Source organism: Thalassophryne amazonica, chromosome 10 (genome assembly GCF_902500255.1).
Source record: "Thalassophryne amazonica chromosome 10, fThaAma1.1, whole genome shotgun sequence".
NCBI classification, from domain to species: Eukaryota; Metazoa; Chordata; class Actinopteri; order Batrachoidiformes; family Batrachoididae; genus Thalassophryne; species Thalassophryne amazonica.
This window is the reverse complement of record NC_047112.1, coordinates 75,875,803-75,897,400: the sequence shown is the minus strand read 5'-3', so window position 1 is coordinate 75,897,400 and position 21,598 is coordinate 75,875,803. Positions and strand designations below refer to the sequence as shown.

Here is a 21,598-nt window from a genome sequence, read left to right as displayed (position 1 = left end):
AAACCGGACCCCCTCTACACCCTGACTGTGCCTAGAAATTCTGTCCATAAAGGTAATGAACAGAACCGGTGACAAAGGGCAGCCCTGGCGGAGGCCAACATGCACTGGAAACAGGTTTGACTTACTACCGGCAATGCGAACCAAGCTCCTGCTGCGGACGTACAGGGATTGGATAGCCCTTAGCAAAGGACCCTGGACCCCGTACTCCCGGAGCACCCCTGGTGACTGCCACGCAATGTTGCAGAGGCGTGTCAACCAAGACAGTCCCACAACATCCAGAGACTTAGGTACTCAGGACGGATTTCAACCACCCCAGGAGCCTTGCCACCGAGGAGCTTTCTGACCACCTTGGTGATTTCGGCCTGGGTGATGGATGAGTCTGCCTCTGAGTCCCCAGTCTCTGCTTCCTCTTCGGAAGACGTGACGATGGGATTGAGGAGATCCTCGAAGTATTCCTTCCACTGCCTGACAACATCCTCAGTCAGGGTCAACGGCTCTCCACCCACACCGTAGACAGTGCCGGTGGAGAGCTGCTTCCGCCTCCTGAGGTGTCGGACAGTTTGCCAGAATTTCTTCGAGGCCAACCGATAGTCCTCCTCCATGGACTCCCCGAACTCCTCCCAGACCCGAGTTTTTGCCTCTGAGACCGCACGGGCTGCAGCATGCTTGGCCTGCTGGTACCTGTCAGCTGCCTCCGCGGTCCCACTTACCAACAAAGACAAGTAGGACTCCTTCTTCAGCTTGACGGCATCCCTTACTTCCGGCGTCCACCACCGGGTTCGGGGATTGCCGCCACAACAGGCACCAGAGACCTTGCGATGACAGCTACGAGTGGACCCATCGACAATGGAGGTGGAGAACATGGTTCACTCGGACTCCATGTCTCCAACCTCCCCAGGGATCTGGGAGAAGCTCTCCCAGAGGTGGGAGTTGAAGACCTCGCTGACACAGGGTTCCCAGCAGACCTGTGCTATATGCATCACAAGTCACACCTTCGTGGTGGAGTGGAACAGAGAAGGAATTTATTTGAAAGAAAATGATGAGCGTCCTTGTTCCAGAGTCACACAATTTGTGAGGACTGCCTACTCCAGACAGATCTACCACATGTGACAGATGTGACGTATACTTCCCATCATTCGGCTACAAAGTTTATCTTGTTTTCTTTTGTCCAACGGATCTTCTTCCACAAGTGGGCAGGCTTTTTGTTCAGGTGCTTTCAGGTCTAATCCTCTTTTTGAGTGTTCTTCTTGGGATCGCACCTGGTTGTATACGAGTACAAATGAAGATGGCTCTTAATTTTTCAGTATGATGCACCACCTCCACCAGAGTATTTGTGACTTTTCTGGATGTATGAAGGTTTTTTTTCACCAAGGAAAGAATTGCGCCATCATCCATGTTAGTTGTTTAATGTGGTGTAATATGGTAATAATGTCACAAATTATTGGTTTGGCCACTTATAAAACTGCTGTCTGGTATGTTAATTTTGTTTATTTCATCTTAACTGTGGAATAACTGTCTTGTATCAAGGCCTCTTGCAAACTCCTACCAAATGTAAATTAAATGCCTGGAATCCAAACATGTTATCTACTTAGTTTACTTTGAAACAGGCCACACGTGGCTACTAAACCACTTTGTTTCTGTGTAGGCTCTCAGTTGTCCAGGTGGTTTCCATAGTAGAGAAGCTTGAATCTTCGACTGGACTGGGTTGCTTGACGCAAGGACGTTTCGCTTCAAATCGCAGAAGCGTCCTCAGCTAAAATTCTTGCTCTGGAAGTCTGACTTCTGTCTGACTCTTGTAGAGAAGAATAAAACAGAAACCAACAAAAGCTGGAGTTTTAAACCTAACCAGACCCCTCCTACTGAGAGGCAGACTGCTATAGGCTAGTGACTAAACAATAGCTCTAATGAGCAACTATTGTGCTGTAGTTAGCACACCTAATGGCAGGACAGTTGTCCCTGTAATGATGGGATGGATGCCTTTCTGATGGCTCCGTTGATGACGTGAATGACTCATTACCATGAACAAAAGACTGAAACTCCTTTGACCTGAGTACCCCATTGTAAACAGTGGATAAAGTGTGTCTCAGACCCCCTCCCCGGTTAAGGCTGGGTTTCAAACGTTTCACAAAGAATGCCTCCTTGACCCCTCTCTCAAACCATTTCTTCTCTCTGGCTAATATTTTAACTTCCTTGTCCTTCCTTGTAACTAAGGATCATGTCCTTAGGGTGAACTAATTTCACCCTAAGGACATGATCCCTAGTTACAAACAGAGCAATGTAGTGTATTCTATCAGATGTCAGGAAAACTGTAACGAACACTACATAGGTGAAACGAAGCAACCTTTACACAAAAGGCTATACCAGCACCGCAGAGAGGTTGCCAGTGGACCTCAGTCTGCGGTTCACCTCCACCTTAAAGACACTAACCACACGTTTGACGACAAGGAAGTTAAAATATTAGCCAGAGAGAAGAAATGGTTTGAGAGAGGGGTCAAGGAGGCATTCTTTGTGAAACGTTTGAAACCCAGCCTTAACCGGGGAGGGGGTCTGAGACACACTTTATCCACTGTTTACAATGGGGTACTCAGGTCAAAGGAGTTTCAGTCTTTTGTTCATGGTAATGAGTCATTCACGTCATCAAGGGAGCCATCAGAAAGGCATCCATCCCATCATTAGAGGGACAGCTGTCCTGCCATTAGGTGTGCTAACTACAGCACGATATTTGCTAATTAGAGCAATTGTTTAGTCACTAGCCTATAGCAGTCTGCCTCTCAGTAGGAGGGGTCTGGTTAGGTTTAAAACTCCAGCTTTTGTTGGCTTCTGTTTTATTCTTCTCTACAAGAGTCAGACAGACGTCAGACTTCCAGAGCAAGAATTTTAGCTGAGGAAGCTTCTGCGATTTGAAGCGAAACGTCCTCGCGTCAAGCAACCCAGTCCAGTCGAAGATTCAAGCTTCTCTACTACTAAACCACTTGGCAATCAACTGTCCAATTACTTATGGTCTGTTAAAATAAAGAGAATGTGCATAAAAATGGCTGTGATTTCTAAATGGTTAATGGGATATTTTTCTTAAACTCTTTGAATTAAAGCTGAAAGTCTACTAGCCAAGCTGATGATTCATTTTGAATCTAGTGTGGTAGCGTGCAAAGGTAAAATTGACAAAAATGGTGTCAATGTTCAAATACAGATGTGTGCGTGTGTGCTGGGTGAAGCTTGTAGTAGATGATGTAGAAAGCTCTCTGCAGAAAATGGTGTCTCTCTCTTGATGTGTCACATTTTCATTTGAGGGGGAACACCTCATTAACTTTATACAGCCTGCACATAGAGAATTATATAACTGTTGTAAGTAAAAGGGCAAATCATGATTTCAAATTAAGAATTTGGTAATTTATCAAACATGCTGCTCGTCGAAGGCTCCACTATTTCCTCACTCACTTTGTCCAGTGTGTGCACGTGACCACAGCAGCTTTTCACTGGGATTGTGCCATGGTGCAGATACATACTTGCTGTGGAGTTTGTGTGCAGGCATATGCACAAAAGAGCAATTTAGCATTGTTAGACCAACAAAATTCTGGTGAAATGTCCAGCAGTGTTTTCCTGTTATTTATAGGGTGCAACACTCAACCACACCTTACAAAAATGGGTTCATATACAATCTGCTCAGTCACAGAATGAAACAGAACTAAACACAACCAGAAATAATAGGCTCCTGGTCATGCTACCTGCCTGTGCCCTTGGACAAAAAAATTATATGTTTTGTCTCAGTCCACGAAGCTATACGCTGTAAAAAACAAAAAAAAACAAAAAAAACAATCAGAAAATTCTGTTTTTACAGAAAAAACCCCACCTGGCAGCCGTGGATGCTTGAATAATTCTGTTAAAAATACATAAAAAGATGTAAATACCTTTACAGAAAATGCTGTAAATTTTACAGCATAAAACCACTGGAATTCGAATAATTAATTAAATAAATAAATGACATAATGCGAATGGTAACAGGCAGCCTTGAACTGGAGATATTCTGTTTGGGATGCAAGCACACTAACTTCTGGCATCACCATTTTTTCTCATGTGGTGTATTAGTCTGAAAATGTAATGAAACTGCAGAATCTGTTCTATCCTATTGATATACAGTCTACTCAATTCTATACACATGAAATTTTAAAATCTTCTCATATGAGCATATTTTGTACAAATACAGTAAAATATGTTCACATGTAATATGACACACAGTCTATTATATTTTCAGGGTAGCTCCTATTGTGTGACAGCACAGTGGTGCAAACAGAAAGTGCACTTGTCAAGTGAAATATTCAAAGTTCAAGATTACCTTATACAGCTGGAATTGTGTTAGCAATACTAGATCAACATCGGGATCATGTGCCAAAACCTCTGCTGTGGTTCTAGGCAAAATGAGAGCAGTGCAGCAAGACTGGATGAAATATGTAACAACTGCATTTAATCTGTACAGAAATTAGTTTAAAAACAAGATGATAATGTTTATTTAGGGAAAATGTTTTTGGAAATGATAACAGATTTATACGTAACATGCACATCTTAAAGGTATTTACATATTTGTACTGTATTTTTACAGAATAATTCTGGCAACCACAGCTGTCAGTTCTCTTTACCATTAAAATCAACAGATTCATTTTTACAGTGTAAATCGATGCTGGCTTTCACTGGGGAAGTAACCTGTGTCAGCTTGGTTGTCCAGTCCAGTGGACTCATAGACACTCATCTGATTCGTGCTACAGAATCTGGAGATAAGCACCATTACCAATGTGCCTCAGGGCGAGTATATATAGGACTTACTTATTAATAGAAAAATAGAAAGCTTCACCTTACAGCTCAGTACTTCACCTCAGGGAGCTTTGGTGGTTGCTCTCTGCTGGCATGCTGTGATGTGAACTCACAAGAAAACCTCTCATTGAAGTCCTAAATACGTAGCTGTTTGTCTGATGCTGGTGAACTTGTGTCTTAAACTCAGTAACAGCAGAGAACCAATTCCAACCCCTTTTGATCATGTACCCTAGTTTGCGACTCAGATTTTGCACAGGATAAATAACACACCCTAATTCATTTGCACTGGGAGCCTCAGACCGTGCACTATACATTATCACCACAGGGCCTGGTGAGTGTTAATTATAAAAGAAAAAACTTTGTACTTTGTTTTTGTTCTTCTTCATGAGTCTGCTGGAGTCTAATTATATCCGGGCCTCCTTTGACTCAGGTGATGTTGAATTCTTTTTGACTTGTGTCTCTTTAATGGGACACTTACTCATGCGCGTGTGGTTGTAGCTCTGTTATACGTTGGATCCAACATTCTGACCCGGTGAGCACATCTACCACGAGTATCATCCATATATTATAAGCGAAGTGGCCTCTATCTATGTGTATGAATGCGTGTAGGCATACATGTGTGTACCTTAGATCACGGACAAACTGAGGAGAGCTGACATTTGCCCTTTGGTATGTTTATGTATTTTGGGTCAAGGATGAATGTCGCAAAAACAGAAGTTGATAGTACTAATATTTTTGGAGAAATCAGGAATATTAGGTAAAAAAAACAATGAACAATGGATGTTGTTATCACCATGAATCAACCCCTGATAACCAGACAAGCTCTGAACAAAGGAAATATCTCAACTTTGCCAGTTGCAAAACATGACATCAACTAAATGTGCCAAATAAAAAATACAATTAGTCACAAAACTTTCTCATTTTAATTTCCTGCACTTTCAGTTAAATTCATGAGAAACTTTGCATAATTTATTACTACCCTTGAAAACTGTCAGCTACCCACTTTACAAATACTACCCAATCTCAAGCCCGTGGATCCCCATGGGCAATGCACGAGTCTTAAATGATGATGAGAAAGGAAACTGGTGCTGAGCAATAATGAGTGCAAATCTGGTGGACTGATTGAAGACAACTGGCTCATCCATGTACAATCAAAAAGTACGACACTTCTGGGATATTAAGAGTCACCCAAAAGTGCATGTGCTGTCAGTCTCATCTGTGTTTAAGAGCAAAAAGCTGAAAACCTGTGAGGTGCTTCACACTGAAACCACAGCACAGAGGAACTGTCATCGCATTTGATTTTGGCTGTCTGAGTGGTGTCCAAAAAATGAGGTGGGCTTCATAGATAATTGGCAAAGCTTCTGGGGAAAACCTTGTTAGGAGAGATGGCATCCATCCCACTTTGGATGGAGCAGCTCTCATTTCTAGAAATCTGGCCAATTTTCTTAAATCCTCCAAACCGTGACTATCCAGGGTTGGGACCAGGAAGCAGAGTTGTAGTCTTACACACCTCTCTGCAGCTTCTCTCCCCCTGCCATCCCCTCATTACCCCATCCCCGTAGAGACGGTGCCTGCTCCCAGACCACCAATAACCAGCAAAAATCTATTTAAGCATAAAAATTCAAAAAGAAAAAAATAATATAGCACCTTCAACTGCACCACAGACTAAAACAGTTAAATGTGGTCTATTAAACATTAGGTCTCTCTCTTCTAAGTCCCTGTTAGTAAATGATATAATAATTGATCAACATATTGATTTATTCTGCCTTACAGAAACCTGGTTACAGCAGGATAATTATGTTAGTTTAAATGAGTCAACACCCCCGAGTCACACTAACTGCCAGAACGCTCGTAGCACGGGCCGAGGCGGAGGATTAGCAGCAATCTTCCATTCCAGCTTATTAATTAATCCAAAACCAAGACAGAGCTTTAATTCATTTGAAAGCTTGACTCTTAGTCTTGTCCATCCAAATTGGAAGTCCCCAAAACCAGTTTTATTTGTTATTATCTATCGTCCACCTGGTCGTTACTGTGAGTTTCTCTGTGAATTTTCAGACCTTTTGTCTGACTTAGTGCTTAGCTCAGATAAGATAATTATAGTGGGTGATTTTAACATCCACACAGATGCTGAGAATGACAGCCTCAACACTGCATTTAATCTATTATTAGACTCAATTGGCTTTGCTCAAAATGTAAATGAGTCCACCCACCACTTTAATCATATCTTAGCTCTTGTTCTGACTTATGGTATGGAAATTGAAGACTTAACAGTATTCCCTGAAAACTCCCTTCTGTCTGATTATTTCGTAATAACATTTACATTTGCTCTGATGGACTACCCAGCAGTGGGGAATAAGTTTCATTACACTAGAAGTCTTTCAGAAAGCGCTGTAACTAGGTTTAGGGATATGATTCCTTCTTTATGTTCTCCAATGCCATATACCAACACAGTGCAGAGTAGCTACCTAAACTCTGTGAGTGAGATAGAGTATCTCGTCAGTAGTTTTACATCCTCATTGAAGACAACTTTGGATGCTGTAGCTCCTCTGAAAAAGACAGCCTTAAATAAGAAGTGCCTGACTCCGTGGTATAACTCACAAACTCGCAGCTTAAAGCAGATAACCCGCAAGTTGGAGAGGAAATGGCGTCTCACTAATTTAGAAGATCTTCACTTAGCCTGGAAAAAGAGTCTGTTGCTCTATAAAAAAGCCGTCCGTAAAGCTAGGACATCTTACTACTCATCACTAATTGAAGAAAATAAGAACAACCCCAGGTTTCTTTTCAGCACTGTAGCCAGGCTGACAAAGAGTCAGAGCTGGTAATGACTTCATGACTTTCTTTGCTAATAAAATTTTAACTATTAGAGAAAAAATTACTCATAACCATCCCAAAGACATATCGTTATCTTTGGCTGCTTTCAGTAATGCTGGTATTTGGTTAGACTCTTTCTCTCTGATTGTTCTGTCTGAGTTATTTTCATTAGTTACTTCCTCCAAACCATCAACATGTCTATTTGACCCCATTCCTACCAGGCTGCTCAAGGAAGCCCTACCATTAATTAATGCTTCGATCTTAAATATGATCAATCTATCTTTATTAGTTGGCTATGTACCTGTTGTGTGGCTGGGGGGGGGGCCCTGGCTGCCTTTTGTTTCTGTTTTCTGTCCTGTCTTTTGTTATTCCTTCCAGGTGGCTTGCATTTGGGACTGAGTGGCTGTGTAGCTGAGTTTATCAGGACCTCACCCTGATCACCTGAGGCTGATCACCTGCGGCTCGTCAGGACTCACAGCTGTGGTGCATCTACATGGATTGGAACATGGTGGCATTTAAGACTGGAGTACACAGTGTGTATTTGCCAGAGACTCGACCTTGTGACCAGACGGGTGAGATCGTCGTCTCAAGAGCCATCTCATCATCAGTGGATGCAGAGAACGTCCAGGTTTGATGCATGGTCTGTGAAAGAGGAGGGGGTGAGGTCTCACGCTCGTCAGCACACTTCCTGAGGTACGTTAGATTTTGTGACTAACATTTATACAGTCAGTAAATGTGGTGTCCCTCACACCTTATTATATTGAGCTGTATGTTGGTCATGTAATCAGCTTCCACTGCAGTGGAGTTTTGTGAACTGGATGTTCCATGCCTGCAGGGTGGGAAGCTGATTAGTAATTAAGCCAGGAAGTGTTTGCTGTTTGTGCACCTTTTGAGCGTTCTCTCTGTGTGTTGAGTGTGGACTCACATAATGATTCCTTCTTTCACAGACTCGGTTTGTCGCGGCCACCTGGGGGGTGTCGGCGGGGTCCTTGGGTCCGAATTGGTTCTGGCTCCGGACCGTTGGCGCTGCTGGGAGCGCACCGCAAATCCGCCACGCCAGACCGCGCACTTATTTGTTTGTATTTTTTCACATCACTGTTATGTTTATTAAACTCTGTTATACTTTGTACCGTGCTCTGCTTATTTTATACTGGGTCCTTCAAACGCTGGTCGGTTCTCCGGGCTGCGTCCGACACATAACAGTACCACAGGCTTTTAAGGTGGCAGTAACTAAACCATTACTTAAAAAGCCATCACTTGACCCAGCTATCTTAGCTAATTATAGGCCAAACTCCAACCTTCCTTTTCTCTCAAAAATTCTTGAAAGGGTAGTTGTAAAACAGCTAACTGATCATCTGCAGAGGAATGGTCTATTTGAAGAGTTTCAGTCAGGTTTTAGAATTCATCATAGTACAGAAACAGCATTAGTGAAGGTTACAAATGATCTTCTTATGGCCTCAGACAGTGGACTCATCTCTGTGCTTGTTCTGTTAGACCTCAGTGCTGCTTTTGATACTGTTGACCATAAAATTTTATTACAGAGATTAGAGCATGCCATAGGTATTAAAGGCACTGCACTGCGGTGGTTTGAATCATATTTATCTAATAGATTACAATTTGTTCATGTAAATGGGGAATCTTCTTCACAGACTAAGGTTAATTATGGAGTTCCACAAGGTTCTATGCTAGGACCAATTTTATTCACTTTATACATGTTTCCCTTAGGCAGTATTATTAGACAGCATTGCTTAAATTTTCATTGTTACGCAGATGATACCCAGCTTTATCTATCCATGAAGCCAGAGGACACACACCAATTAGCTAAACTGCAGGATTGTCTTACAGACATAAAGACATGGATGACCTCTAATTTCCTGCTTTTAAACTCAGATAAAACTGAAGTTATTGTACTTGGCCCCACAAATCTTAGAAACATGGTGTCTAACCAGATCCTTACTCTGGATGGCATTACCCTGACCTCTAGTAATACTGTGAGAAATCTTGGAGTCATTTTTGATCAGGATATGTCATTCAATGCGCATATTAAACAAATATGTAGGACTGCTTTTTTGCATTTGCGCAATATCTCTAAAATTAGAAAGGTCTTGTCTCAGAGTGATGCTGAAAAACTAATCCATGCATTTATTTCCTCTAGGCTGGACTATTGTAATTCATTATTATCAGGTTGTCCTAAAAGTTCCCTGAAAAGCCTTCAGTTAATTCAAAATGCTGCAGCTAGAGTACTGACAGGGACTAGAAGGAGAGAGCATATCTCACCCATATTGGCCTCTCTTCATTGGCTTCCTGTTAATTCTAGAATAGAATTTAAAATTCTTCTTCTTACTTATAAGGTTTTGAATAATCAGGTCCCATCTTATCTTATGGACCTCATAGTACCATATCACCCCAATAGAGCGCTTCGCTCTCAGACTGCAGGTTTACTTGTAGTTCCTAGGGTTTGTAAGAGTAGAATGGGAGGCAGAGCCTTCAGCTTTCAGGCTCCTCTCCTCTGGAACCAGCTCCCAATTCAGATCAGGGAGACAGACACCCTCTCTACTTTTAAGATTAGGCTTAAAACTTTCCTTTTGCTAAAGCTTATAGTTAGGGCTGGATCAGGTGACCCTGAACCATCCCTTAGTTATGCTGCTATAGACTTAGACTGCTGGGGGGTTCTCATGATGCACTGAGTGTTTCTTTCTCTTTTTGCTCTGTATGCACCACTCTGCATTTAATCATTAGTGATTGATCTCTGCTCCCCTCCACAGCATGTCTTTTTCCTGGTTCTCTTCCTCAGCCCCAACCAGTCCCAGCAGAGGACTGCCCCTCCCTGAGCCTGGTTCTGCTGGAGGTTTCTTCCTGTTAAAAGGGAGTTTTTCCTTCCCACTGTCGCCAAGTGCTTGCTCACAGGGGGTCGTTTTGACCGTTGGGGTTTTCCCGTAATTATTGTATGGCTTTGCCTTACAATATAAAGCGCCTTGGGGCAACTGTTTGTTGTGATTTGGCGCTATATAAATAAAATTGATTTGATTTGATTTGATTTTCTGAAGAGCAGGGAATCTTTTTGCTTCGTCCTTTCCCTCATTGTCACATTCAGATTCCTCACCCCTCATCCATTTTTTTTTTATAAATTCTCCGTTCTTTTACATTCTGCGACCCGCTGCCACCTCACCTCTCTGTCAGTCATCTTAATCACCCACTGAAGTTGCAGACTCTCCTTTTTCTCACCTGTTCCCTTCTTGCAGATGTACGGCAGATTATAGTTGCAGGGCACATCGTTCCATTTGCCGTTTTCGTGAGCAATCATTACCACGCAGTCTTCTCCACCAGCAAAAAAGTTGTCTGGCTGGTTTTCACGCCAGTTCTCATATTGCTGCAAATCAAAACACAAACACGTAGATGGAGAAACAAATATTACAAATCCAAATTAATTTCAATTTATTTTCATTTATATAGCACCAAATCAAAACAAAGCTGCCTCAAGGTGCTTCACACAAGTAAGGTCTAACTGCAGATTTTCATTGCAACCAGTCACCTCAGCAGGTGGGTTGCTGATGAGGTTCTCCTCTGAGCATAAACACCTGATCATCAATGCAATCACCTGTTGAGGTGATTGGTAGTAAGGAAAACCTGCATTGTTTCAGCCCTTCATGGCACATGATTGCCCACCCCTGGTAACCTTACCAACCTCTAGAACAAGTATACAGGTGACAGTGATAAGGAAAAACCCCCTTTGATGATACTGAGGAAGAAACCTCAAGCAGACCAGACTCAGAGGGGTGAACCAGTGCTTAGGCCATTCTACCAAAAAAGTTCACCCAGAAATCCAAATTACTCTCCTTTTTGATTCTAAATAAACACAATAGTCTTCAGATTGCAATGCTATATATATATATATATATATATATATATATATATATATATATATATATATACGAGGTCTGTTAGAAAAGTATCCGACCTTTTTGTTTTTTTCAAAAACCTGATGGATTTGAATCACGTGTGCTTGCATGAGCCAACCTTGAACCTTCGTGCGCATGCGTGACTTTTTTCACACCTGTCGGTTGCATCATTTGCTTGTAAGCAGCCTTTGTGTGAGGATGGGTGTAGTCTCTCATCGTTTTTTCTTTGCAAGGAAATGGCGGAATGAATGGCGGAATGCCCAGCTCGTCTACAATTTCTCCGATAGTCACACGACTGAAAAGCCACCGAAAGCTGTCTGAATATTCCGAATGGTGGACGGGTTGAGCATGTTACAACATGTCCTGTGAGGCTTCAACACGGTGGCGCTGTTGCTGCGCCATCAGCTTTGTGCCGATGAATTTCACTGCAATTCTTTTCATGGCAAAATCTTCTGTTACAGTGGAATGTGCCGAAAAAGTGCTGATGTCCACCTCTTCCGCAATTTTTGGATGGTCACACGACGGTCCCACATCACCATAGAGTTCACTTTGGAAATGATCCGGTCATTTCAGCATGTTGATGGCCGACCAGAGCGTGGCTCGCTCTCCCCCACTGTGCGGACATCTTTAAACCGGTTGTACCACTCCTTAAACTGTGTGATGCCCAGAGGATCGTCACCGAAAGCCGTCTGAATAATCCGACTGGTTTCCACCTGGCTATCGCCCAGTTTCTGGCAAAATATGATGCAGTCGCGCTGCTCCAGTCGTTCCGCCATTTCCTTGCAAAGGAAAAAACATAGAGAGACGCCCCCCCCCCCCCCCCCCCCCCCCAATCATACCATCATACACACACTTTTTGGGGCCTGAAATAGACAACAGCTGATGCCTCACCAGGTCCATCTTATCAGTCCACTGAAAGTCATCCTCCACCGTACGATCATTTAACCCGATCCACGTATTGTCATGGCTCAGTCCTGCAAAATATATAATGCACAGGGAGAAAAGAATGTAACGTATGTGCAGCTTCTGCAGAGATGCACACATTGAAGTTTCAGATTGTCTTAGATTACCTACATTCATAGACATAAACTGCCCAGATTTAAAAAAGAAAAGAAAAGGAAGGACAGATGTAGATCACTTCCGTTGGTGATATACATCCTTGGTCAGGAAGGCATTGGCTCAACTTGATGGTACGTTGGGCTCAGGTGAGGTGTTGGCGCTTAAGATATTCTTTCATACTGTTACACCAAAGGCTACATCTACGAGGTCTGTCCATAAAGTATAGGTCCTTTTTTTTTTTTCAAAAAACTATATGGATTTCATTCATATGTTTTTACGTCAGACATGCTTGAACCCTCGTGTGCATGCGTGAGTTTTTTCACACCTGTCGGTGACGTCATTCGCCTGTGAGCACTCCTTGTGGGAGGAGTCGTCCAGCCCCTCGTTGGAATTCTTTTGTCTGAGAAGTTGCTGAGAGACTGGCGCTTTGTTTGATCAAAATTTTTTCTAAACCTGTGAGACACATCGAAGTGGACATGGTTCAAAAAATTAAGCTGGTTTTCGGTGAAAATTTTAACGGCTGATGAGAGATTTTGAGGTGATACTGTCGCTTTAAGGACTTCCCACAGAGCGAGACGTCGTGCAGCGCTCCCAGGTGCCGTCGTCAGCCTGTTTCAAGCTGAAAACCTTCACATTTCAGGCTCTATTGATCCAGGACGTCGTGAGAGAACAGAGAAGTTTCAGAAGAAGTCAGTTTCAGCATTTTATCCAGATATTCCACTGTTAAAGGAGATTTTTTTATTTAAAGACGTGCGGGCGGATTGCAGCGTCGGCTCGCAGCCGCCGTGACGCTCCGCCACAGGAAAAACACCTCCGTTGGAAGCCATAAGGACAAGTTGGAACATGTCCAGCTGTTAAACAATTTCTCATATACTCACTCCACTGAAAGCCATCAAAAGCTGCCTGGATTTTACAAATGGTTATCAACATGGAGGTGTTTTTCCTGTGCCGCCGCACCGCGCCGGCTGTGTCCCGATGCGCGGACCCGTCCGCACGTCTTTCTTTAAAAAATCTCCTTTAACAGTGGAATATCCGGATAAAATGGTGAAACCGACTTCTTCTGAAACTTCTCTGTTCTCTCACAACGCCCTGGATCAATAGAGCCTGAAATGTGGAGGTTTTCAGCTTGAAACAGGCTGACGATGGCGCCTGAGAGCGCTGCACGACGTCTCGCTCCGTGGGTAGTCCTTAAAGCGACAGTATCACCTCAAAATCTCTCATCAGCCGTTAAAATTTTCACTGAAAACCAGCTTCATTTTTCGAACCGTGTCCACTTCGATGTGTCTCACAGGTTTAGAAAAAATTTTGATCAAACAAAGCGCCAGTCTCTCAGCAACTTCTCAGACAAAGGAATTCCAACGAGGGGCTGGACGACTCCTCCCACAAGGTGTGCTCACAGGCGAATGACGTCACCGACAGGCGTGGAAAAACTCACGCATGCGCACGAGGGTTCAAGCATGTCTGACGTAAAAACATATGAATGAAATCCATATAGTTTTTGAAAAAAATAAAAAGGACCTATACTTTATGGACAGACCTCGTATATTCACATTTGGTGTGTGATGTGAATGCAGCTAAGACAAGAATACCATAAACTGGGGTTGTAAAATGCTACCAACAACACTTTAGCAAACTTTCCATATCAGAAATTGATCACGATAAGATTAATTCTTCAAGAGTGTCTTATTTAACCGTCACAGATGGCACAGGTGATTCCTTCACAAGCTGAATTGCCACCCACCACCACCACCCCAACTCCTCCTGTTTGTTGTCCAGCTTGCTTCTTGTTGTTTTCTTGTCTCTGCTGCCAGCAGAAATGTTTATTTACCCTTCCCCAGGTTTGTGCCTCAAGACAATCCTGTCTCGGAGGTCTACAGACAATTTCTTTGACTTCATGCTTGGTTTATGCTGTGACATGCACTGTCAACTGTGGGACCTAATATGTAGACAGGTGTGTGTCTTTTCAAATCATGTTCAATCAGCTGAATTGGAGTCCAATTAAGCTGTAGAAACATCTCAAGGATGATCAGTGGAAATTGGAGGCACCTAGGCTCAGTTTTGAGCATCATGGCAAAGGCTGTGAATATTTATCTACACATGATATCCAGCCCAGTCTCACATTTTATTTTTTCGTGCTCCTGTCACAAAGTGATTAAAATTTTTGTGACGGGGTTTTTTTTTTTTAAAACTCACTATTACTAACCCTACTCCTCCAACCTTAACCTTAACCATAACCTAACCCTACTTCTTCCCCCAATCCTAACCATAACCACCCCGACCCCCCCGCTTCACTTTTAATTTCGTGCAGCCATCACGGAATGTATTACAATGAGTTTGTGCTACGGTGACAAAAATCCATCCAGTTTGTGCCACGCCTGATATCACCAACCCAATCTCACAGCATGTCGTGATTCAGCAGTACGAAATATACATGAATCTATTGGTTGGTGATATCAGGCGTGGCACAAACTGGATGGACAGAACTGCAAACTCACACGACTGATAGAGTTAAAAAAAAAGGTTTAATAAGTACAACAAGGCGGGGTTGGTACACAGGTGGTCCAGCAGCGAGGCAAAGGTAGCAGACAGATGAGAGGCTGAGGAGTGGTTCAATAAATAGGCACAGGTCAAAATACACAGTGTTTACGCTATCAGAGGCAAAGACAAACTTGATGTCAAAAACAAGGCAAAGTCAAAATACCGGCAGGCAGAAACAGGACAAAACGGAGCAAGGGATGGAGGCTGGAAAGTGACACGAATTCAACAATCTGGTGGTGAGCTGTGGAACTGTGAGGGCTTAAATAGGGGACAGGCTAATCAAGGTGTAAACGAGGAACAGGTGTGAGGAAAGTTCTGGAAGGGGTGTGACCAAGAAAGACAAGGGCAGGTGCAAGAGTGTGCCGTAAGATGAAAAGCAAAGTGGACTGGGGCAAGATAAATAAGTGCCAGAAAAACCAACGGTGAAAAATGTGAGGTTTACAAAACAAACAATAATTAATGTGAACGAAACAAAAAGGGGCCAGGCTAGGAAATAACATGACTTGTCTAAAAGTAGAAAACAAGGAGATCAATGATTATAATAAAAACTAGAACAGAACTGGTTAAGTGCTGTGAATACTTCCCAGATGCACTGTATAGCTTGCTATAGAGAAAATCTAGCAGAGAATGATTTTACCCTATGTGTACGTAAACTTATGGCCTCAACTTTACATACATAGGCATGAAATTTAATCATGGTTTATCTGTTTAATATGATTACCAGGCCCATTAATCTTCCTAATGGCTCTGATCCTCTTATTGCAGGGGTGGAGACATTTTTCAAGGCAATTAAACACACTTTCTGATAAGTATGTGCATGTAAGGGAAAGCTGGGTGCTACAGTAGGTGGATGGGAATGATTTGGTATCTGTCTGAGACGGAAAGTTGATCCAGCACTGCAGTTTTTGGCTCTGATTTGGGTTTATTACAAATCAAGTGCCTGCCCTGAATAAAGTGACAAACAGGAGTGAGTTATGGCTTGTGTGGTACATTGCTGCATCCACCACATTACAGAACCACCTTGAGTCCTGGATTGCAACCACCCAGACAAACATCCAGTCCATATGTACCTCTCAAAAGTAATCATCTGTCTGCCACAACCATGGAAGAAAGGGGAGGAATTCTGGGGAGAAAAACTGTAAATGAGAAGATGATGCTTATGTTGCCATGAAGAAAGTATGAATAATGAAGACAATGAAGATAAATTACTCTTGATGGTCAAATATTTGAGTCTAAGATGAACAGTAGTGCAATTAATGCTTGGCTCACACCTCATTTTGCAAACTACAAGGTCACACATTAGAATCCATACCTCAACCAGGGCAGAAACAGGAATTAAAAAAATATTTTAAAATGTTCAGCTTCAGGAAGGTTTAGCTTCCAGATCTGCCTCACAGACCCTAATGCTGCCTAATGTAGCCCAGGTTCAACTTTCAGCATGCTCTGCAACAATTTGGTTTGAGTAACACACTTATTTTAGAATTTATTGTCTTTCAAATGTCCAGATCAGGTCCAATCGGGTCCAGGTGCATGTGCTGGTGTTGTGGCATTCACCACATTATGGGATCACCTTGGATCCTGGTTGGCAACTTCCCATGAAAACAACCAGTCCATCATCACCTCCTGAAAGAAGCCAGCTATTTCTCACAACCATATGACATTTGGACATCCCCTTGGCATTTTCCCATTTTGCTGAGTCCCTCAGCACTGAGGATCTGTGTGCTGGATTGTACCCAGAGAAACACCACACATCCATAAAGTCATAGCTGATGTTCCTGCATGATGCAAGTACTACACCTCATTGAGTCTCCCTAAACATCTGTTAGTTTGACAAAGTTATTTGAACAGGGTCCTCAAGAGAGACACAGTAACAAAGACATCTAGTTGTCACATTAGGTCACTGATTTTTGTCTAAGTCTCACAACCATACAGTAAGACTGGAAGCACCAGAAACCGAAAGAGGTGGACCTCTTTTGGATCTCTTGGCAATGTACTGGCACCATCAAATATCTCTGTCCAGTGATTTCATGAGTCTATAAGTTCTTCCCAGGTATCGCTCAGTCTCAAAGGCTGGGGTGAATGTCATTGCAGAGATCAGAGAATCTTTAAAAAAAAAGTTTGAGACTTTCTCCACAAATAGATACACATTTGACGGATGACTCCAGAAAGCTTAGTCTTCATCCGTGACAACTCCAAACCCAGACTCTCAAATGCTGCAGTCTGTTCATGCATTAATTCCATAAAGATCAAAACACTGTCCATGAAGTGAGGTCAATGATCTTTTCTCACCAACAAAGGCACTCTAGGTTGGACTCCACAAACCTACCCAACATTCAGTCCATGCATTGTTCACTTTCCAAGTGAACACAAGAATTCATTGGGAAGAAATCAGAGTTTTGCTTTGATGCCAGAAATGTCTTAATTCCTGACCAGAGGAAGTGCCTCATTGCCCAGCGGGACAGTATGGCAGAGCAAAATGTTCAGGACGGTGTCATCACTTGCAATAATGTGGCGTAGCTTTAGCAAAACACAATGCTTTGATTACTTTGTAAGCAGGCCGAGGGTTACTAGACCATGGAGAGTAAGTCACCCGCTCACACATTCCTCAAACAAATTTCTTTTCTACCCTCAGTGCCATCACAGCCCATTTCCCCAGCTCCTTATACAGCTTGGAACTTCAACAGATTTATGGTAAATGGTAAAAAGCACTTCACAATAATGCCTCACATTCACCCCAATGTCAGGGTGCTGCCATACAAGGCGCTCACTACACACCGGGAGCAACTAGTGGATTAAAGACCTTGCCCAAGGGCCCTTAGTGATTTTCTAGTTAGGCTGGGATTTGAACCGAGGATCCTCTGGTCTCAAGCCCAGTGCTTAACCACTAGACCATCACACCCCGAATATATCATGAAAGAACTCCCACATTCTATTTGGGTTAACAGTTCTGTCCATGTTTGCAAGTTCTCCATCCCAGATTGCCAAACAATCTGACCTTGAAGCTTTAAAGTCAAACTCCACTTTCATCAAATTCTTTAAAACAAATCTCTTAATTAATTTTATTTTAAATTACAGATCATTTACGTGGAGCCTGTCAGGAACACAGAGCTGGAGTCAAAACACACATCTTGAATGCTGAGAAAGTGTTAAAAGTAAAATACCATCAAATCTAATAGAAAAAAAAGGAGTAAGAATCAACTCTGAGAAACAAGGATAGAAAGTGAGAAACACACATGAATCAAACAAAACACAACTTTTTCATGTGACACCTGAAGAGTTCTGAAATTCTGCGAACATGATGTTTTTACAATGTCCTTGATGGGTGAATGCAAGATGTGTGGGTAATAATGAATAAAGTGACAAATAGGAGTGAGTTATGGCTTAGACAAAATGGAAAATACAGTGAAATCATGATCAGTATTAAAGGATTATTAACCGAGCAAGCGAGGTCAATAATTTGTTTATTATATGGCTGGTCAGAGCTGTGTTTTCATCTTGTTGGTCTTCATTTTGTATGTCCACTTTGAGCTTGTTTGCTGTTAATTCCTCCAATTCAAACTTGTCAGTGCAATAAAATTCGCTCGGAGAACGGTCCTCTTCGTCGCTCATAATTTATGTGTTCATTTTTTGTTTTGTTTTATTTCGTGCTGTGAAAATTGTAACTTGGAATCTTGTCTCAAAGGTAATTATTTATAACATATATTGTAATGGATTGGTAAAAGAGTTGCATTTTCATTCCTTCCTATGAGTTAGATAATGTATCTGTAAAGTTCTGTTTATTATAGATGTTAGATGATTAGATTAGATGATCAGATGAGATTTATTGTCATTGTCATTACATGAGTGACAATTACCAATTACCTCAGACAAGATACAGCAATTACTCCACAATTATTACGTGTTTTCCGTAATAATGGCACACATCAGAATTAAAGACAAGACATATACATTTGACATTGTTTATGTGCACTAAACCTGAAGCAGTCCGTCATCTGAATTGAGGCAAAGTGGGTGAAGGCTGCAGCAGGAGGGGCCCACACCACCCAGCTTGGGGAGTTGAAGGCTGCAGCAGTTAAAAAAAAAATGCGCTGCCTCCAGAGTGGCAATGAGGAAGCCAGGTTGAGGGGAGTGGAGAGAAATGGGGGAGGGGGGTTGATGGGGTGGAGGGAGGGAGACATGCGTCGTGTGCAGATGAGTTACATTTCTGTCAGTTTTTGTCTGTGTGTGTGTAAAGTCTGACGTTGCTAGGCAACAGCAGGCTGGGGGGGGGGGGGGGTAGATAGATGAGGAGGGAGAGCCGAATTCCTTCACCAAGGCCGTAGATCCTTCTGGGGAAGCGCAGGGTATTTGGCCTTCAGGAGCTGATAAGGCCGTCATGTTGATGTTAGGCGGACAGATACAGAATTCCATTTACTGCACCTCTGACCATCTAGAGTCCAAATTTATGAAGAATATTCTCCGGTCCTCAGCAGCACATTCCTTTGCAACGCTGCAATATGCTCCAGATGGTATCCATTTTGCGTTTGAGTTCAAGAGTTCACGCAGTCTGAGATTTCAAAGCATTGCCCAACTCATTAATCATGACGGACAGATGAGGGGCCGAGATTCTGGAAGCAGCCGTCTTGCTAATATTCCTGTGAGTCAGGGCAGTGCACAAACCAATCAGTGCCAAACCTCTCATCATAAAAGTGAATAGAAATAAATCGTCTTCCACAGAGAGTGGAGCCAAGCATGTTACACTCCATCCTCTGGGGTGTTGAGAGCATAGGCCTCTGGGTAGGTTCCATCAGTGCACACAGGATCCCCCAGCCCTTATTTCCTTGTCGAAAAAAAAAATGGTGTCAATAGCATTGAGAAACCAGCTGATCAATTCCATGGTTAATCCAAATCTTAATTTGAAGAATTCACAGTCTGGTGAAGCTGGGACTTTGAAGGTCAGAGCAGAGATAGAGAACAAAAGGAGTAGAGGAGAGGGGAGCAATGCTACCATCCTTGCCGGAGTCCCAAGCTGTTACATCTCTTCATAATGTAATTTTGGGTTCAGATGCCCTGCGCGCATTGACACACGGTGACACACAGTGTCTTTGAATAGGTTGCACAATGTTCACAACTAGTTCATGCAAGTAGCATGAAAATTAATGTGTGCCAGAAGTTTTGAACATTTCAAAATTTTCTTTGCACACTGGCATGCAGCCACGCACAGTTCATGCACAGTTTACAACCATTTATGAAACATTTACTCATTGGCACACAAGACCACGTGCCAGTGCGGGGATCAAATTAGTGCCAGTGTCAAGGTGCCTTAAGTGTCTTCAAAATAGATATTAAGGTTTGTTGCCAAAACTAGCCATGTACACTTTATTTGTAAAAACCAACACACACGTTAACTAGTGTTTTCTTTTTTTTTTCTTTTTTTTTTACAACCAACCAGTGATTAGGAGGCTCAATCTCCCATAATGCCTCTGGGCATCTGTGACTTTTAATGTGCAAACAATCAGAATTAGTGCATTACTTTAAAAGTAAAAAGGTATTTGTGATATTTTCACTTTGTAAAAATGACAGTTAATGTTAATATAAATAAACTGTCCGGAATGAGTTTGGTTTTTAAAACAGACCATAAGCCAAACCTGCTTTGCTTTTCATGACTTCTGCCTCACGTCAGGTGCTCTGTATGCTGTCAATGAAAATGTCTCTTCTTTACAGCAGTGGGCAGGGCACACAGGCAGGAACGCTGACTCGTGTTGGTTTCTGATTGCCTTTGATTCTACTCAAAAGCATCAGCTGTGCTTAAACTCAAAACTGGCTTGTCAGTAGTTGACAGTGTATCGGAGTCAATATAGAACGTTATCAGTTAGCTGCAGATTCTGTAATTTTTTTTTTTTTTTATCAGTTTCTAGGTTTATCGTTATAAAAGCTAACTTTTAAGTTTGCGGATTAGTGGTTATTGAAGCTAACTTTTTGGTTAGCTGTGCCCACCACTGACTGTCAGCCGCACATTAAAATAACACCATTTCCTGTAGCCCTGTGGCCGTGCCTCCAGTTTTGGGGCTTGGAGGCACTGATGCAACTACTCACAATTATTCACCACTATGACACACCTCATTATATCTGCCACACTCATAGGTGCACTGCTCATAGGTACACAGCTTTCCCACACAAATACACATGTACAGTTATGTAACACGTGTTCACTCAATATACAACTTAACTCATGTAAAAGTCTGCACTTATTTACTTATTTTTAATGTCCTCTCAAGGCCAGCTGCAGTGCCTTCATGGTCCAGCAGGGGGCCGTGACTCCCCTTTGGTAATCAGTAGTCTGATGGCTCATTTGTGTGTTATCTTCTTAATTCATGGGGGAAAAAAATGGGAGCAGCAAATTGCTGCAGCAATATCTGCAACATTAAAACTGTATATATCCTTAATGTAGCAGCCAGCTATGGCTGATGCTGGAGTCAAAGAGGTGGTGGTGGTGGGGGGTGTTCTCA

The 21,598-nt window shown here is 42.5% G+C and overlaps 1 protein-coding gene across 1 annotated transcript in view; it reads right to left on the bottom strand.

Annotated features, from left to right (window-relative positions):
• ncanb (neurocan b) overlaps positions 1-21,598 on the bottom strand; it is a 377,055-nt gene that overhangs the window by 20,982 nt on the left and 334,475 nt on the right. The window contains exons 12-13 of the mRNA XM_034179195.1: positions 12,405-12,487; positions 10,840-10,984 (exon numbers count right to left, since the gene is read on the bottom strand). Of these exons, the coding sequence (XP_034035086.1) occupies positions 10,840-10,984; positions 12,405-12,487 (228 nt within the window). The remainder of the gene's footprint in view (positions 1-10,839; positions 10,985-12,404; positions 12,488-21,598) is intronic.